The 15,015-nt window shown below is 46.4% G+C and overlaps 1 protein-coding gene across 1 annotated transcript in view; it reads right to left on the bottom strand.

The window, feature by feature from the left end:
• Positions 1-15,015, bottom strand: part of LOC124014570 (SH3 domain-containing protein 19-like) — a 31,482-nt gene that overhangs the window by 11,240 nt on the left and 5,227 nt on the right. Inside the window, exons 2-4 of the mRNA XM_046329728.1 lie at positions 8,185-8,359; positions 6,843-8,063; positions 975-1,194 (exon numbers count right to left, since the gene is read on the bottom strand). Coding sequence (XP_046185684.1) covers positions 975-1,194; positions 6,843-8,063; positions 8,185-8,359 — 1,616 coding nt within the window. The remainder of the gene's footprint in view (positions 1-974; positions 1,195-6,842; positions 8,064-8,184; positions 8,360-15,015) is intronic.

The raw sequence follows: 15,015 nt of genomic DNA, 5'->3' as shown, positions 1-15,015 counted from the left end.
CTACTAGAGAGGGTATGAGGACAACAGACTACTAGAGAGGGTATGAGGACAACAGACGACTAGAGAGGGTATGAGGACTACAGACGACTAGAGGGTATGAGGACCACAGACTACTAGAGAGGGTATGAGGACCACAGACTACTAGAGAGGGTATGAGGACCACAGACTACTAGAGAGGCTCTGAGGACCACAGACTACTAGAGAGGGTATGAGGACTACAGACTACTAGAGAGGGTCTGAGGACTACAGACGACTAGAGGCTCTGAGGACCACAGACGACTAGAGAGGGTATGAGGACTACAGAGGACTAGAGAGGCTCTGAGGACTACAGAGGACTAGAGGCTCTGAGGACAACAGAGGACTAGAGGCTCTGAGGACCACAGACTACTAGAGAGGGTATGAGGACCACAGACGACTAGAGAGGGTATGAGGACTATAGACTACTAGAGAGGGTATGAGGACTACAGACTACTAGAGAGGGTATGAGGACTACAGACGACTAGAGAGGGTATGAGGACTATAGAAGACTAGAGGGGGTCTGAGGACTACAGACTACTAGAGAGGGTATGAGGACTACAGACGACTAGAGAGGGTATGAGGACTATAGAGGACTAGAGAGGGTATGAGGACCACAGAGGAGTTCATGTACAGGACGGATTTGTTTTTCCCGCTCATAACAGTTACCAAACAAAACACTAAAACACATTTACCGGTAGAAATAAACATTGGTATTAAAACAATGCTGTGGTATAAACAATTTTCATTAGTATTCTATGTGTCAACTGGAGAGCAGCTACAAACTCAAAGTCTATCAGGAGTCCAGGACACACACACACACACACACACACACACACACACACACACACACACACACACACACACACACACACACACACACACACACACACACACACACACACACACACACACACACACACACACACACACACACACACACACACACACACACTTACCGAGGAGGAAGAGGAGGTTCACACTCTGAGGAGACCAATGGGGTTTTCTTTTGGGCTGGAGCTGAGGATAAGACTGGAGGTCTAGCACCCATTGGGGGTGGAGCCAGGGCCGGGGTTAGGGGTACTAGGGATGTGGGTATGGGGGTCTGGATGGAGGGTTTGGAGACCAGAGAGGATCTCCTGTTGCCAGGTACGGCTAGTCCGGACACAGGCAGGGGCACTGGAGAGAGAAGAGGAGAAGGTTGAAAAATCTCTCTGTTCGTGAGAGAAAACGTATGCTTTTAATAGATGTCATTACAGTCACAGGTAACAGTTATGTTCATAACTTGATGTTCACACAGGACACTGAATGACTGACTAAGACACACACACACACACACACACACACACACACACACACACACACACACACACACACACACACACACACACACACACACACACACACACACACACACACACACACACACACACACACACACACACACACACACACACACACACACACACACACACACACACACACACACACACGTAGTTATGTTTACACACAATCAGGCATTTTCTTGCTTTACTCGGTGGGTAGCTTTACAATGTGGGTTGCTTTACTCGGTGGGTAGCTTTACAATGTGGGTTTCTTTACTCGGTGGGTTGCTTTACACTGTGGGTTGCATTACAATGTGGGTTGCTTTACACGGTGGGTTGCTTTACTCGGTGGGTTGCTTTACAATGTGGGTTGCTTTACACGGTGGGTTGCTTTACAATGTGGGTTTCTTTACTCGGTGGGTTGCTTTACACTGTGGGTTGCTTTACAATGTGGGTTGCTTTACACGGTGGGTTGCTTTACAATGTGGGTTGCTTTACAATGTGGGTTGCATTACACTGTGGGTTGCATTACACTGTGGGTTGCATTACACTGTGGGTTGCATTACACTGTGGGTTGCTTTACACGGTGGGTTGCTTTACTCGGTGGGTTGCTTTACACGGTGGGTTGCTTTACACTGTGGGTTGCTTTACACTGTGGGTTGCTTTACACTGTGGGTTGCTTTACACTGTGGGTTGCTTTACTCGGTGGGTTGCTTTACACTGTGGGTTGCTTTACACTGTGGGTTGCTTTACACTGTGGGTTGCTTTACACTGTGGGTTGCTTTACAGCTTCTTAGCAAGTAATCCACTTTACATTGCAGAAATATGTGTAGCAGACACCAGTTTACATTGGAGTCACATCTGTAATATATATGTGTAGTATATATAATGTGTAGTATATATAATGTGTAGTATATATAATGTGTCGTATATATAATGTGTCGTATGTATAATGTGTCGTATGTATAATGTGTCGTATATATAATGTATAGTATATATAATGTGTAGTATATATAATGTGTGTAGTATATATAATGTGTGTAGTATATATAATGTGTAGTATATATAATGTGTGTAGTATATATAATGTGTGTAGTATATATAATATGTAGTATATATAATGTGTAGTATATATAATGTGTAGTATATATAATGTGTAGTATATATAATATGTAGTTTGTATATAATATGTAGTTTGTATATAATATGTAGTTTATATAATGTGTATATATATAATATGTAGTTTGTATATAATGTGTAGTAGATATAATGTGTAGTATATATAGTATGTAGTATGTGGATAAGAGCGTCTGCTAAATGACTTAAATGTAAATGTAAATAACGTATGTATATATAATGTGTAGTATATATAATATGTGTAATATATATAATATGTGTAATATATATAATATGTGTAATATATATAATATGTGACCGACCGGCTCGATCTTATGTAGCAAAATTTGAAATATATATATATATATATTTTTACATTGGATAAAAGTAGAGACTTTGAGCTACAAAATGGTATATTATACACTACAGTTGAGGAACAATGGGAAAGTAATTCTGCTTTGAAAATTGATAAACTTGTAACCTCACTTTTGAGAAAATGGCCCTGGAATGTTTTGGGACACCTACTGGAGAGCTCTTCTTTGTCTACACCCGTTCACACCCTCTTAAGCCTTAACCCCACCCATCTCTTTATAGATTCATTGATTAGTTTAGTAAACAACCAAAGACTAAAAGGATGGTTTATTAATTAACCTTTATTTAACTTGACAATTATGTTAAGAACAAATTCTTATTTACAATAACGGCCTACTCCGGCCAAACCTGGACGACGCTGGGCCAATTGTGCGCCGCCCTATGGGACTCCCAATCACGGCCGGTTGTGAAACAGCCTGGAATCAAACCAGGTTCTGTATTGACACCTCTAGCACTGAGATGCAGTTTCACATCGGCATTTAAATAATTCAGGGACAGTGCTCACTGGAAATTTGAGGTCCTTGTGGAGTTTGTTTAAAAGAATGCAAACAAAAATTTACAATTGTATTCTTAATTTAAACACTACTCATATTTCAAAGCACAAAAGGTTTCAATTGACATCAAGACAGCCTTTGTAACATCTACAGACTAGTCATTGGGGTGGCAGGTAGCCTAATGGTTAGAGTGTAGAGGCGGCAGGTAGCCTAGTGGTTAGTGTAGAGGCGTCAGGTAGCCTAGTGGTTAGAGTGTAGAGGCGGCAGGTAGCCTAGTGGTTAGAGCGTTGGGCCAGTAACCGAAAGGTTGGTGGATCGAATCCCTGAGCTGACAAGGTAAAAATATGTCGTTCTGCAGCTGAACCAGGCAGTTAACCCACTGTTGTAAATAATAATTTGTTCTTAACTGACTAGTTAAATAAAGGTTCAAAATAAGAAGTATCTTAAAGCAGTATAAGGACAGACTGAATTTATACTACGGTTGGGTTCGTAAATTCAATCTGGAGTGGGTTTACTAATGCCCAGAGCGTTGTCGGATTGTCCTAAATTAAATCTGGAGAGGGTTTACTAATGCCCAGAGCGTTGTCGGATTGTCCTAAATTCAATCTGAAGTGGGTTTACTAATGCCCAGAGCGTTGTCAGATTGTCCTAAAGTCGGAGCGTTCAGTGGATGATCCGAGCGTTCTGACCTAACAATAGCAGTCGAGCACCCAAGCTAAGTGGCTAAAGTTGGCTAACTACTTCCAGACACAAATACGAGAACGGCTCACCCAAGCAGAGCTGGTTAAGCTGTTTTTATGATACCCAGAGTGTTGGTGACTGTAACTGTGCTGTTGGTAACAATTGAATTACTTTTTTTGCCTCCAACGTTTACTGACACCGGCCATATTCAACGGGTGTTGAGCGTTCGTAGATTCACCAGTTATCCTACCCTCAGACGAGAGTGCTCTGAAATCGGCGTAGATAGCCAGAGCGAATTTACCAGCTACGTCTATCGACAGTTGTCGCAGTGACATCATGAACATTCTATTGAAATGGTTACTTGCATAGTGGAATCTTTTGTTTCGACATCTAGCTAGCTAGCTAAACAATTAACCATAATCCAAACTCATAACGTTACTACCCTGATAGCTAGCTAACATTAGGCTAATAACTAGCAATACAAATGGCTGTCTGAGATACAAATAATATTACTACACAGATCATACGTGTAGTGTTAGCTAACGAGCCAGCCAGTTAACGTTAGCTAGCTAGCTAACAGTACGCTTTAACTTGAAATGAAAACAACTTTCTGACAAAATTAGAAATGTGTAGTTTCTGAAAATGTAGCTAGCTGGAATATTTTACCCATATACATGGATGGACGCTTCTCCCTCTCTGTCACGGACGCCATGGTTGCCATGGTTACCCTTATTTTGAAGATGTATTCTCTGTCACGGATGCCATGGTTGCCCTTAGTTTGAAGATGTAATCTCTGTCACGGACGCCATGGTTGCCATGGTTACCCTTAATTTGAAGATGTAATCCCTGTCACGGATGCCATGGTTGCCATGGTTGCCCTTAGTTTGAAGATGTAATCTCCGTCACGGATGACATGGTTACCCTTAGTTTGAAGATGTAATCTCTGTCACGGACGTCATGGTTGCCCTTAGTTTGAAGATGTAATCTCTGTCACGGACGCCATGGTTACCCTTAGTTTGAAGATGTAATCTCTGTCACGGACGCCATGGTTACCCTTAGTTTGAAGATGTAATCTCTGTCACGGACGTCATGGTTGCCCTTAGTTTGAAGATGTAATCTCTGTCACGGATACCATGGTTGCCATGGTTGCCCTTAATTGAAGATGTAATCTCTGTCACGGATACCATGGTTGCCATGGTTGCCCTTAGTTTGAAGATGTAATCTGTGTCACGGTTAACATGGTTGCCTTTAGTTTGAAGATGTAATCCGGAGACAGGTGTTTTAAAACAACAGCCTTCTCTGTGTGTTCTCTTTTCGACTCTGTCGGCATATTTGCAATCAAACGGCAGAATTTTCTCCAGCTCCTTATATATCATACTCTGATTCCACTGATTTCAAAACTCGGTCCTCCAGAAAGTGGAGAGCAACACTGATGCACTGATGCAGTTATACTACGTGATATCTTTAAAAAGCTGCGTTAGATTTCCTACATATACACCGACCAGCTCACATTAGACAGAAACGTGCTACAATCCAAACTCATCCCTCGGCATGTCCAGCCCACCCATTATCTCAGCCAATCATGGCCATCGAGAAGGTTCCTGTATGACCTCAATGCTATTCAATGTTATTCCATTATTGCACCCACACTGCTTCTCCCATCTCCTCATTGGTTTATAGAAGCACATGCCATCTCCTCATTGGTTTATAGAAGCACGTGCCATCTCCTCATTGGTTATACCCACGTGGGTGACTGAAAGACGAACGAGGTCAGTGGCGGTAATGCACCTAATTTATGAAAGTTGCCAATCGCAATATAAAGTCAAGAGAAGTAAAAGCCTGGAAGGAGGAGAGACGACTAGAAACAATTCTGTTGACCAACTTGTGTGTGGATTAATTGGCGGAGTAGAGGACCTTGTTATTTTACCTGAAATGCACAACTCAATGTTAATATCCCAGGACCAATTAGCTAGTAACAGCAAGCTAGCTAAATAGGACAAATTAACTATTACGTGCAAGCTAGCTAGCTAAATTACCATAAATGTTTAATGCTTTTCGACCTGTCCCCAAATTAACATAATTGGTTCAGAGTTTGTTTTGATATTTTAACCTGCGTGTCGTGATCGCGTTTGCTGTGGGGGGACAAAATAAATGTTATGCACGATGGCGCACAGCCGGTTTGGGTTCCGTGTTAGAAACAATTACCTACATACACACCGACCAGCTCACATTATAGAAATGTGCTACAATCCAAACTCATATCTCGGCATGTCCAGCCCACCCATTATCTCAGCCAATCATGGCCATCGAGAAGGTTCCTGTCTTTTACTGTGGCTATGTGACTGATGTGATGGTGTGTTAGATTTAGTTGGCTAGCTTGCAAAGGAGCAGTAGCTAGCCTGCATAGAAACATGCCAAGGTTTTGTTTTGCATAGCAACCATTGTAAATAGGATGGATAGAATGAACGACTAGCCTGTTTGGTTACCAACTTCTGAATCTCAGAACTGGCTTCCCCCCGGGACATGAAAACATGTCATTCATCTTTAGTAAATATGTCGGCAACCGTTTAATAAAAGCAGTAAGGCCTGAGAGCTATTATGGTCTGTTATAAAACCGTGTTCAAGTGCTAGTCGGAACTTGGAAAATTACAATCTAGCTAACTGGTTGAACACGGCACCGTATACCTACACTCAGTTAGCAAGTCGGAAATGTCAGAGCTTCCTAGTTGTGGCTAGCACGTGAACGCGGCAAGAGGCCCGACGCGAAGCCTATGGCTGCCTTAACTGTCTTAAGCTTAGTGCTTAACACACACACACGGACACACACACACGCACTTACCACTCGCTCTACGGGATGATGACATGGCATTGGGCTTCTGAGCAACACTCGGTCTAATGTTGTTGCTGTGGAGGTCTATGGAGGGTTTAAGGGGTAACGCTGGTGTTGGTAGGCCGACCATAGTGCTTCTCCCTTGGGGTACCATGGCCCCGTTGGTCCTGGGTGCTACTGGAGGTCTTGGAGGGGGACGGAGTAGGGAGGTCCCTTCTGTCTGCCTTACCTGGGGGTCTGGTCTTTGGGGTTCAGAGGGGGGCTTTCTAGGAAGCAGGGGTAGGGGTGTGAGGACTGGGACAGGGGTACTTAAGGGAGTCTCGGTAGGTTTGGGAGAGGGGTCAGTGGGTGTGAGTTGGGAGGTGGTAACTGTATCAACAGTCAAATTCAAGTCTATCGCAAGTGAGCCTCCATCTTCCCACAATCCTTTGCGGGAGGAAGTCTTGGCAGCGAGGGAGGGTTTCCGGGAGATGACTGGGGCCGGTTTGGGGAGTGCTTGTACTCGGGGGTGGGGTTCAGGTTTCCCACCCCCTAGCAACGCTCCATCTCCGTGGTCACCGTCTGCATGGTTACCATGGTCCTCCTGTTGCTGCTGCAGCTCGAAGGCTTGTATCCTGGCTCTCATATCTTCTTCCTCCTCCTCCTCTTCTTCTCCTCTCAAGTCGCTCTCTACATCGTCATTGCTATGGTGATCAGGGAAGCCCCAATCGTCGGAGCTGAAGGCGTCCAGGAGATCCTGAAGGTACTTCCCCCCCTGATGACCCACTTCTTGGTTCTCTGTGACCTCACATCCTGTCTGTCCCAGCCTCACCAGGGTCTGAACTTTGACTTCTCTCCTGATTGGTCGAAGGCTATTTTTTGTGCGAGGACGTGGCCTGGGCTGGTTATGGGGCAGAGGAGGGTCGGAGGGCATTGTCAAGACAGTGGAATGAGGGGGGAGGACGAAGGGGGACTGCTCCCATTGGTCAATTTGGCTGCCAGGGGCAGAGGTCAGATGTGAGAAAGGATCAGAGGTCAAGAGATCATAGTGAAATGCTGTCGCCTCTGTGTGTATGACGGTGTGTCTGCTGGTCTGAGTGTGTGTGCGAAGTGCTGGACTGTCTTCTAGGAAGATGAGTGAGTCATCGGCGTGCGACGTCGTGTCATCAGTGTGCGACGTTGTTTCATCAGCGTACAACAGTTTGGCTGTAAAGGAATAGGAAGGTCTGGGAGGCCTTGGAGGTCTCCTGGCTACAAACACACAACACATGATCTAATATTAATAATCATTCTATATTGTGTCCCTTTCGGCTAATGTCTGATGGATCACTTTCCTAATGCACGATTCCTCACCCTAAACAACCCCTCTTACCCACAGAGCCTCTCTGGTTGGGTGCGTGGGCCACTGCTGACAATTCTAGTCCAGTGTCAGTCTGCGTGGCGATGGTAGTTGTGGAGACAGAGCGTTGGGGGGAGAAGGAGAGAGGCAACACCTGGACCTGGACCTGACTCGTCTCTCTAATCACCTCGTCATAAGATGGAGGGGGCTGGAGAGAGGGAGGAAAATCGTCAACAAGACTATGAATGACTCACACCTGAAATAACAGAACCCAGAGTATAGCATCCAAGAAGGACACCAAGAAGAAGAGACTTGCTTGGGCCAAGAAGCATGAGCAATGGACATTAGACCGGTGGAAATCTGTACTTTGGTCTGATGAGTCCAAATGTGTTTTTTTTTCTCATTCCAACCGCCATGTCTTTATGAGATGTAGAGTAGGTGAACGGATGATCTCTGCATGTGTGGCTCCCACCATGAAGCATGGAGGAGGAGGTGTTATGGTGCGGAGGTGCTTTGCTGGGGACACTGTCTGTGATTTATTTAGAATTCAAGGCACACTTAACCAGCATGACTACCACAACATTCTGCAGCGATACGCCATCCCATCTGGTTTGTGCTTAGTGTGGCTATCATTTGTTTTTCAACAGGACAATGACCCAACACACCTCCAGGCTGTGTAAGGGCTATTTGACCAAGGACAGTGATGGAGTGCTGCATCAGATGACCTGGCCTCCACAATCACCCGACCTCAACCCAATTGAAATGGTTTGGGATGAGTTGGACTGCAGAGTGAAGGAAAAGCAGCCAACAAGTGCCCAGCATATGTGGGAACTCATTCAAGACTGTTGGAAATGCATTCCAGGTGACTACCTTACGAAGCTTGTTGAGTGAATGCAAAGCTGTTATCAAGGCAAAGGGTGGCTACTTTGAAGAATCTCAAATAAACTCAGCACAAAAAGAAAAAGTCCCTTTTTCAGGACCCTGTCTTTCAAAGATTATTCATAAAAATCGAAATAATTTCACAGATCTTCATTGTAAAGGGTTTAAACACTGGTTCCCATGCTTGTTCAATGAACCATAAACAATTCATAAACATGCACCTGTGGAACGGTCGTTAAGACACTAACAGCTTACAGACGGTAGGCAATTAAGGTCACAGTTATGAAAACTTAGGACACTAAAGAGGCCTTTCTACTGACTCCAAAAGAAAGATGCCCAGTGTCCCTGCTCATCTGCATGAACGTGCCTTAGGCTGCAAGGAGGCATGAGGAGGCATGAGGAGGCATGAGGAGGCATGAGGAGGCATGAGGAGGCATGAGGAGGCATGAGGACTGCAGATGTGACCAGGGCAATAAATTGCATTGTCCGTACTGTGAGACGCGAAAGACAGCGCTACAGGGAGACAAAGCAGACAGCTAATCGTCCTCGCAGTGGCAGACCACGTGTAACAACACCTTCACAGGATAGGTACATCCAAACATCACACCTGCGGGACAAGTACAGGATGGCAACAACAACTGCTCGAGTTACACCAGGAATGCACAATCCCTCCATCAGTGCTCAGACTTTCCGCAATAGACTGAGAGAGGCTAGACTGAGGGCTTGAAAGGCCTGTTGTCAGGCAGGTCCTCACCAGACATCACCGGCAACAATGTCCCCTATGGGCACAAACCCACCGTCGCTGGACCAGACAGGACTGGCAAAAAGTGCTCTTCCCTGACGAGTCACGGTTTTGTCTCACCAGGGGTGATGGTCGGATTCACGTTTATCGTAGAAGGAATGAGCGCTACACAGAGGCCTGTATCCTGGAGCGGGAACGATTTGGAGGTAGAGGGTCTGTCATGGTCTGGGGCGGTGTGTCACAGCATCATCGCACTGAGCTTGTCATTACAGGCAATCTCAACACTGTGCGTTACAGGGAAGACATCCTCCCTCATGTGGTACCCTTCCTGCAGGCTCATCCTGACATGACCCTCCAGCATGACAATGCCACCAGCCATACTGCTCGTTCTGTGCGTGATTTCCTGCAAGGCAGGAATGTTAGTGTTCTGCCATGGCCAGCGAAGAGCCCGGATCTTAATCCCATTAAGCACGTCTGGGACCTGTTGGATCGGAGGGTGAGGGCTAGTGCCATTCCCCCCAGAAATGTCTGGGAACTTGCAGGTGCCTTGGTGGAGGAGTGGGGTAACATCTCACAGCAAGAACTGGCAAATCTGGTGCCGTCCATGAGGAGGAGATGCACTGCAGTACTTAATGCAGCTGGTGGCCACACCAGATACTGACTGTTACTTTTGATTTTGACCCCCCCTCCCTCCTTTGTTCAGGGACACATTATTCCATTTATGTTAGTCACATGTCTGTGGAACTTGTTCAGTTTATGTCTGTTGTTGAATCTTGTTATGTTCATACAAATATTTACACATGTTAAGTTTGCTGAAAATAAATGCAGTTGACAGTGAGAGGACGTTTCTTTTTTTGCTGAGTTTATAAAATATATTTTTATTTTGTTTCAACACTTTTTTGGTTACTACATGATTCCATATGTGTTATTTCATTGTTTTGATGTCTTCACTATAATTCTACAATGTAGATTCCAAGAACACAGGATGAGATGTTACTATCCTTTGTGCAAGCACTTCCAAGAGTTAATGAACAGTGAGCGTGGTGAAATTTGGGGAGCGCATCGTCAGTAGTGTACCTTTGGTTCCTAGGGTGTTTCGGCCTTTCACACTATACACCCTCCTCAAAGGCGGCCAGCGACAGGGTGATCAATCCTACGCTTGCGTCCCATTCCCAATTAGTCATAGGAGTTGCCTTGTTGTTGATAGCAAACATCCCATGGGACTATGCATGGCAGGGGCGTCCTCCTCCCTGAGTCAATCATTGATGACCGCATACCTCCTGGCCCTCTCACTTCGGGGCCCAGCTGGGGTCTTTTCTCTTCATCCAGAGCCACTGACTGCTGCCTTCTGCCGCCTCTGATACAGCTTTGATTGCCGAACGCTGGCTCTGGCCCTTAATTCCCAGGTCTCTAAGCAGTCTGGTTGTAGATGTTGCCACAAAACCTCTGCAGCCCACCTCCACTGGTCTGACTTCTGTGTTCCAGCCATGATGCCGTGTTTCGGCAGCTAGATCAGCATAGCGCAGATGTTTTCGCTCATAAGCCTCATCTACTGAGTTTTCCCAGGGTACTGTGAGCTCAATGATGAAGACCTTATTGAGTGAACGGGACCAGAGCACCATGTCAGGTCTTAGGGTGGTGGTTGCGATCTCCGGAGGAAACACAAGTTGCCGGCCAATGTCAGCTAGCATTTTCCAGTCGCGGGCCAAGCACAGCTGGTCTCGCTCTAATGGTGTAGAGCCGCTCTTCGGTGGTTTAGCCCCTTCGCGGACAAAGTTTGTCCGTAAGGAGTGTGATGCTGCTGTGGGTGGTAGGGAGTTGGTGGCAGCTCGCTTGTCCTCCAGGGGCGGACGCAAGGTTTTTAAGGACTTGGTTGTGACGCCAAGTGTAGCGTCCTTGGGCGAGGCTTGTTTTACAGCCTGTGAGAATGTGCCTGAGGTTGGCTGGCATGGAACAGAGGGCACAGACCGGATCTTCACCATACCATTGGTGAAGATTAACTGGTGTTGGAAGGACGTCATATGTTGCTCTGATGGAAAAGCTCAACCGCCTCGCTTCCATGGCCCACAGATCCTTCCAGCTGATCTTCCTCTTCTCCACACTGTCCCATCGAGTCCACTGTCCCTGTTTGGCAAGAGAGACTGCCTTGGCCCACCTTGCAGCCTCCTCCTGATGGCGTACTTCCTGCACTACCATCTTCCGCCGCTCTGGTGCAGTGGCCTTACTCCAAGCAGCACGGCTAGTTAGCCCAAGGCCTCCTCTCCCTTGCTGAACATGACCCACAATGTCAGCATGTCTGAGGGCTGCTGTTGCCTCCTGGACTGCTTTTCCTGGCCTCCATTTGCGCCCAGTTGCCAAGGTCGGCGCGTTGTTGCTCACCACTGGGTCTCGAGATTCATTCAGTGTCATTTGGAGCCTGGTTTTTGCACACTTGAATTCCTCTGTTAGACTGGTGAGGGGCAGCTTGAGGACACCATCTCCATAGAGGCCTATGGTGGTAAGGCATCGTGGAACTCCAAGCCACTTCTTTAAGTAGCCTGTGACTCCTCTTTCCATCTTCTCCACTGTTGAGATTGGAACCTCATACAGTGCTAAGGGCCACAACACCCGGGGTAGGAGACCAAACTGCAGACACCAGGCCTTTAACTTTCCAGGTAGCTGGGTGTTGTCGATGGACTGTAGGCTACTACTGATGTCTTTGCGCAGCTGTTGCACCTGGTCTTTGTCCTTCAGGCTTGCATCATACCACCTTCCAAGGCTTTTTACCGGCTGCTCAGACACTGTTGGGATTTGGACATCTCCGATGAAGAATTTCAGGTCAGAGAGTACTCCCTTCACAATCGAGATGCTGCGTGACTTGGATGGTTTAATCTTCATACGGGCCCAGCTGATGTTCTCCAAGTTTTCTGAGCAGTCTCCTGGTGCATGGGACAGTGGTGGTCAATGTTGTAATGTCGTCCATGTAGGCTCTGAGTGGAGGGAGGCGGAAACCAGAGTCGACTCGCTGTCCACCAGCAACCCATTTTGAGGATCTGATGATAACCTCCATTGCCATTGTGAATGCCAACGGAGAAATGGTACATCCCGCCATTATACCTACATTCAGGCACTGCCATGAGTGGTGAACTCTGAGGTGGTGAAGCAGAACTGCAGATCCTGGAAGTACGACTTCACCAGGTTTGTGATGGTGTCCGGTATGTGGAAAAATCTGAAGGCAGACCACAGGAGTTCATGGGGCACAGAGCCAAATGCATTGGCGAGGTCGAGGAAGACTACATGGAGGTCCCTTTTCTCCACCTTGGCCATTTGGATCTGATGCCAGATCATGCTGGAATGTTCCAAGCAGCCAGAGAACCCTGATATTCCTGCCTTCTGTACAGATGCATCGACGTACGTATTCCTTTGTAGGTACTCGGCCATCCTCTGGGCAATGACCCTAAAGAAGATTTTTCCCTCGACATTCAGTAAGGAGATTGGGCGGAATTGGCTGATGTTCACTACATCCTTCTCCTTAGGGATCAGGACCCCGCCTACCCTACGCCACACTTTGGGTATTATCTTCTTCTGCCAAGCTGTTCTCATAAGCCTCCAGAGGAACCTCAGGACGTCTGGTGTGTTCTTATACACTTTGTACGGGACTCCATTTGGCCCCGGGCCTGATGCTGTTCTTGCCCGTCGAACTGTGTCTTCCACCTCTTTCCATGTCGGAGGGCTGGTCTCAATATGATGTTCCGGGGGTTCAATGGGTGGGATATCTGATGGGATGGCCAGATGTTCATGTCGCTTTGAGTCAACGTTTGTTATTCTCAGGTGCTCCTCTAGGTCTTTCTTTGTTGTTTTTAGAGCTCCACTTTTTCTTTTGTGAAGAGACTTTTAAGGAACTTGAAGGGATCTTTATAGAATCGAGTTCTAGTTTGTTCTTTTTTCCTTCTGCGTTTCCGTAGGTTCTCTGCTCTACGGAGGGATGCCAACCGGGTTTTGATGTCAGCTTGAAGTGCCTCTATGCCCTCCTTTTCCACTTCCGAGGCCTTCTTCCACTGTTTCTTAAGCTGCCGCCTTTCTTGAACGAGGCGCTTGATTTCTTGTTGCCTTCTGGAAACTGGTGGGGTTGGAACCTTTCTCCCACCTTTTGCCTCTTCCACTCCAAATCTTTCTGTCCCGTACTCATAGATGATGTCCCCCATCCTCTCCAACTTCTTCTCCACTGTGCCTCGAAGTTTCTCGAGGGTCAAGGTAAGGTCAGTATTCACTGTTTCCCACAACTTCTTGTCACTGGCGCCAGGCCACTTCACATACGGTCTGTGCCCTGGTAGTCTCCTCTCGACTGCAGGTCTGGGAGGCTGGGTGAGTTCCACTCCTGTTGTTGGTTCCACCTCAGTTGCTACTTCGGTGCTTGAGTTTACGTCCTCCATGACAGTGGTACTGATGCACTGCAAACTATGGTTTGCGTCCAGTTGCTGTGCTTCATTCGACTGATTTGATCGCTTTCGCAGAAAGTAATCAATGCGAGTTCTCTGTCTCTCTTTACCCAAACACCCCTTCTTCCCCTGGTGGATCCTCAACCCATGGTGTGATGTAACTTTCCTCCAACCACAGACACATACCTGCATCTGTTTATGGCCCACTGTTGCAGCAGAACTTGTGACAGTTGCTGTGGTGTTCTCTTGTGCTGTGCTCTCATTACTCGTAGTCGTTTCCAGTCCAGTCATTACCATGTTGTCAGCCGATGAGTCATCTTCCGCCCCCGCTCTCGTAGAAAATAATAAAAATAAAGAAAAACCCTTGAATGAGTAAACCAAACTTTTGAATTGTCCATCATCATATTAAAGATAGTGTGTCCATCATATTAATGATCGTGGGTGTCCAATATTAATGATGTCGATCATATTAATGATGTCGTTGTCCATCATATTATAGAGGATGACATCATATTATAGAGGAGGATGGCGTGGGTGTCCATCATATTATAGAGGATGACGTGGGTGTCCATCATATTATAGAGGATGACGTGGGTGTCCATCACCATACTAAAGAAGATGGCGTGGGTGTCCATCATATTAATGATGGCGTGGGTGTCCATCATATTAATGATGACGTGGGTGTCCATCATATTAATGGTGTCCATCATATTATAGAGGATGACGTGGGTGTCCATCATATTATAGAGGATGACGTGGGTGTCCATCATATTATAGAGGATGACGTGGGTGTCCATCATATTATAGAGGATGACGTGGGTGTCC

This window comes from Oncorhynchus gorbuscha, linkage group LG25 (assembly GCF_021184085.1).
Source record: "Oncorhynchus gorbuscha isolate QuinsamMale2020 ecotype Even-year linkage group LG25, OgorEven_v1.0, whole genome shotgun sequence".
Lineage (NCBI taxonomy): Eukaryota > Metazoa > Chordata > Actinopteri > Salmoniformes > Salmonidae > Oncorhynchus > Oncorhynchus gorbuscha.
Note: the sequence above shows the minus strand (reverse complement) of the source record. Positions and strands in the feature narration are given on the sequence as shown.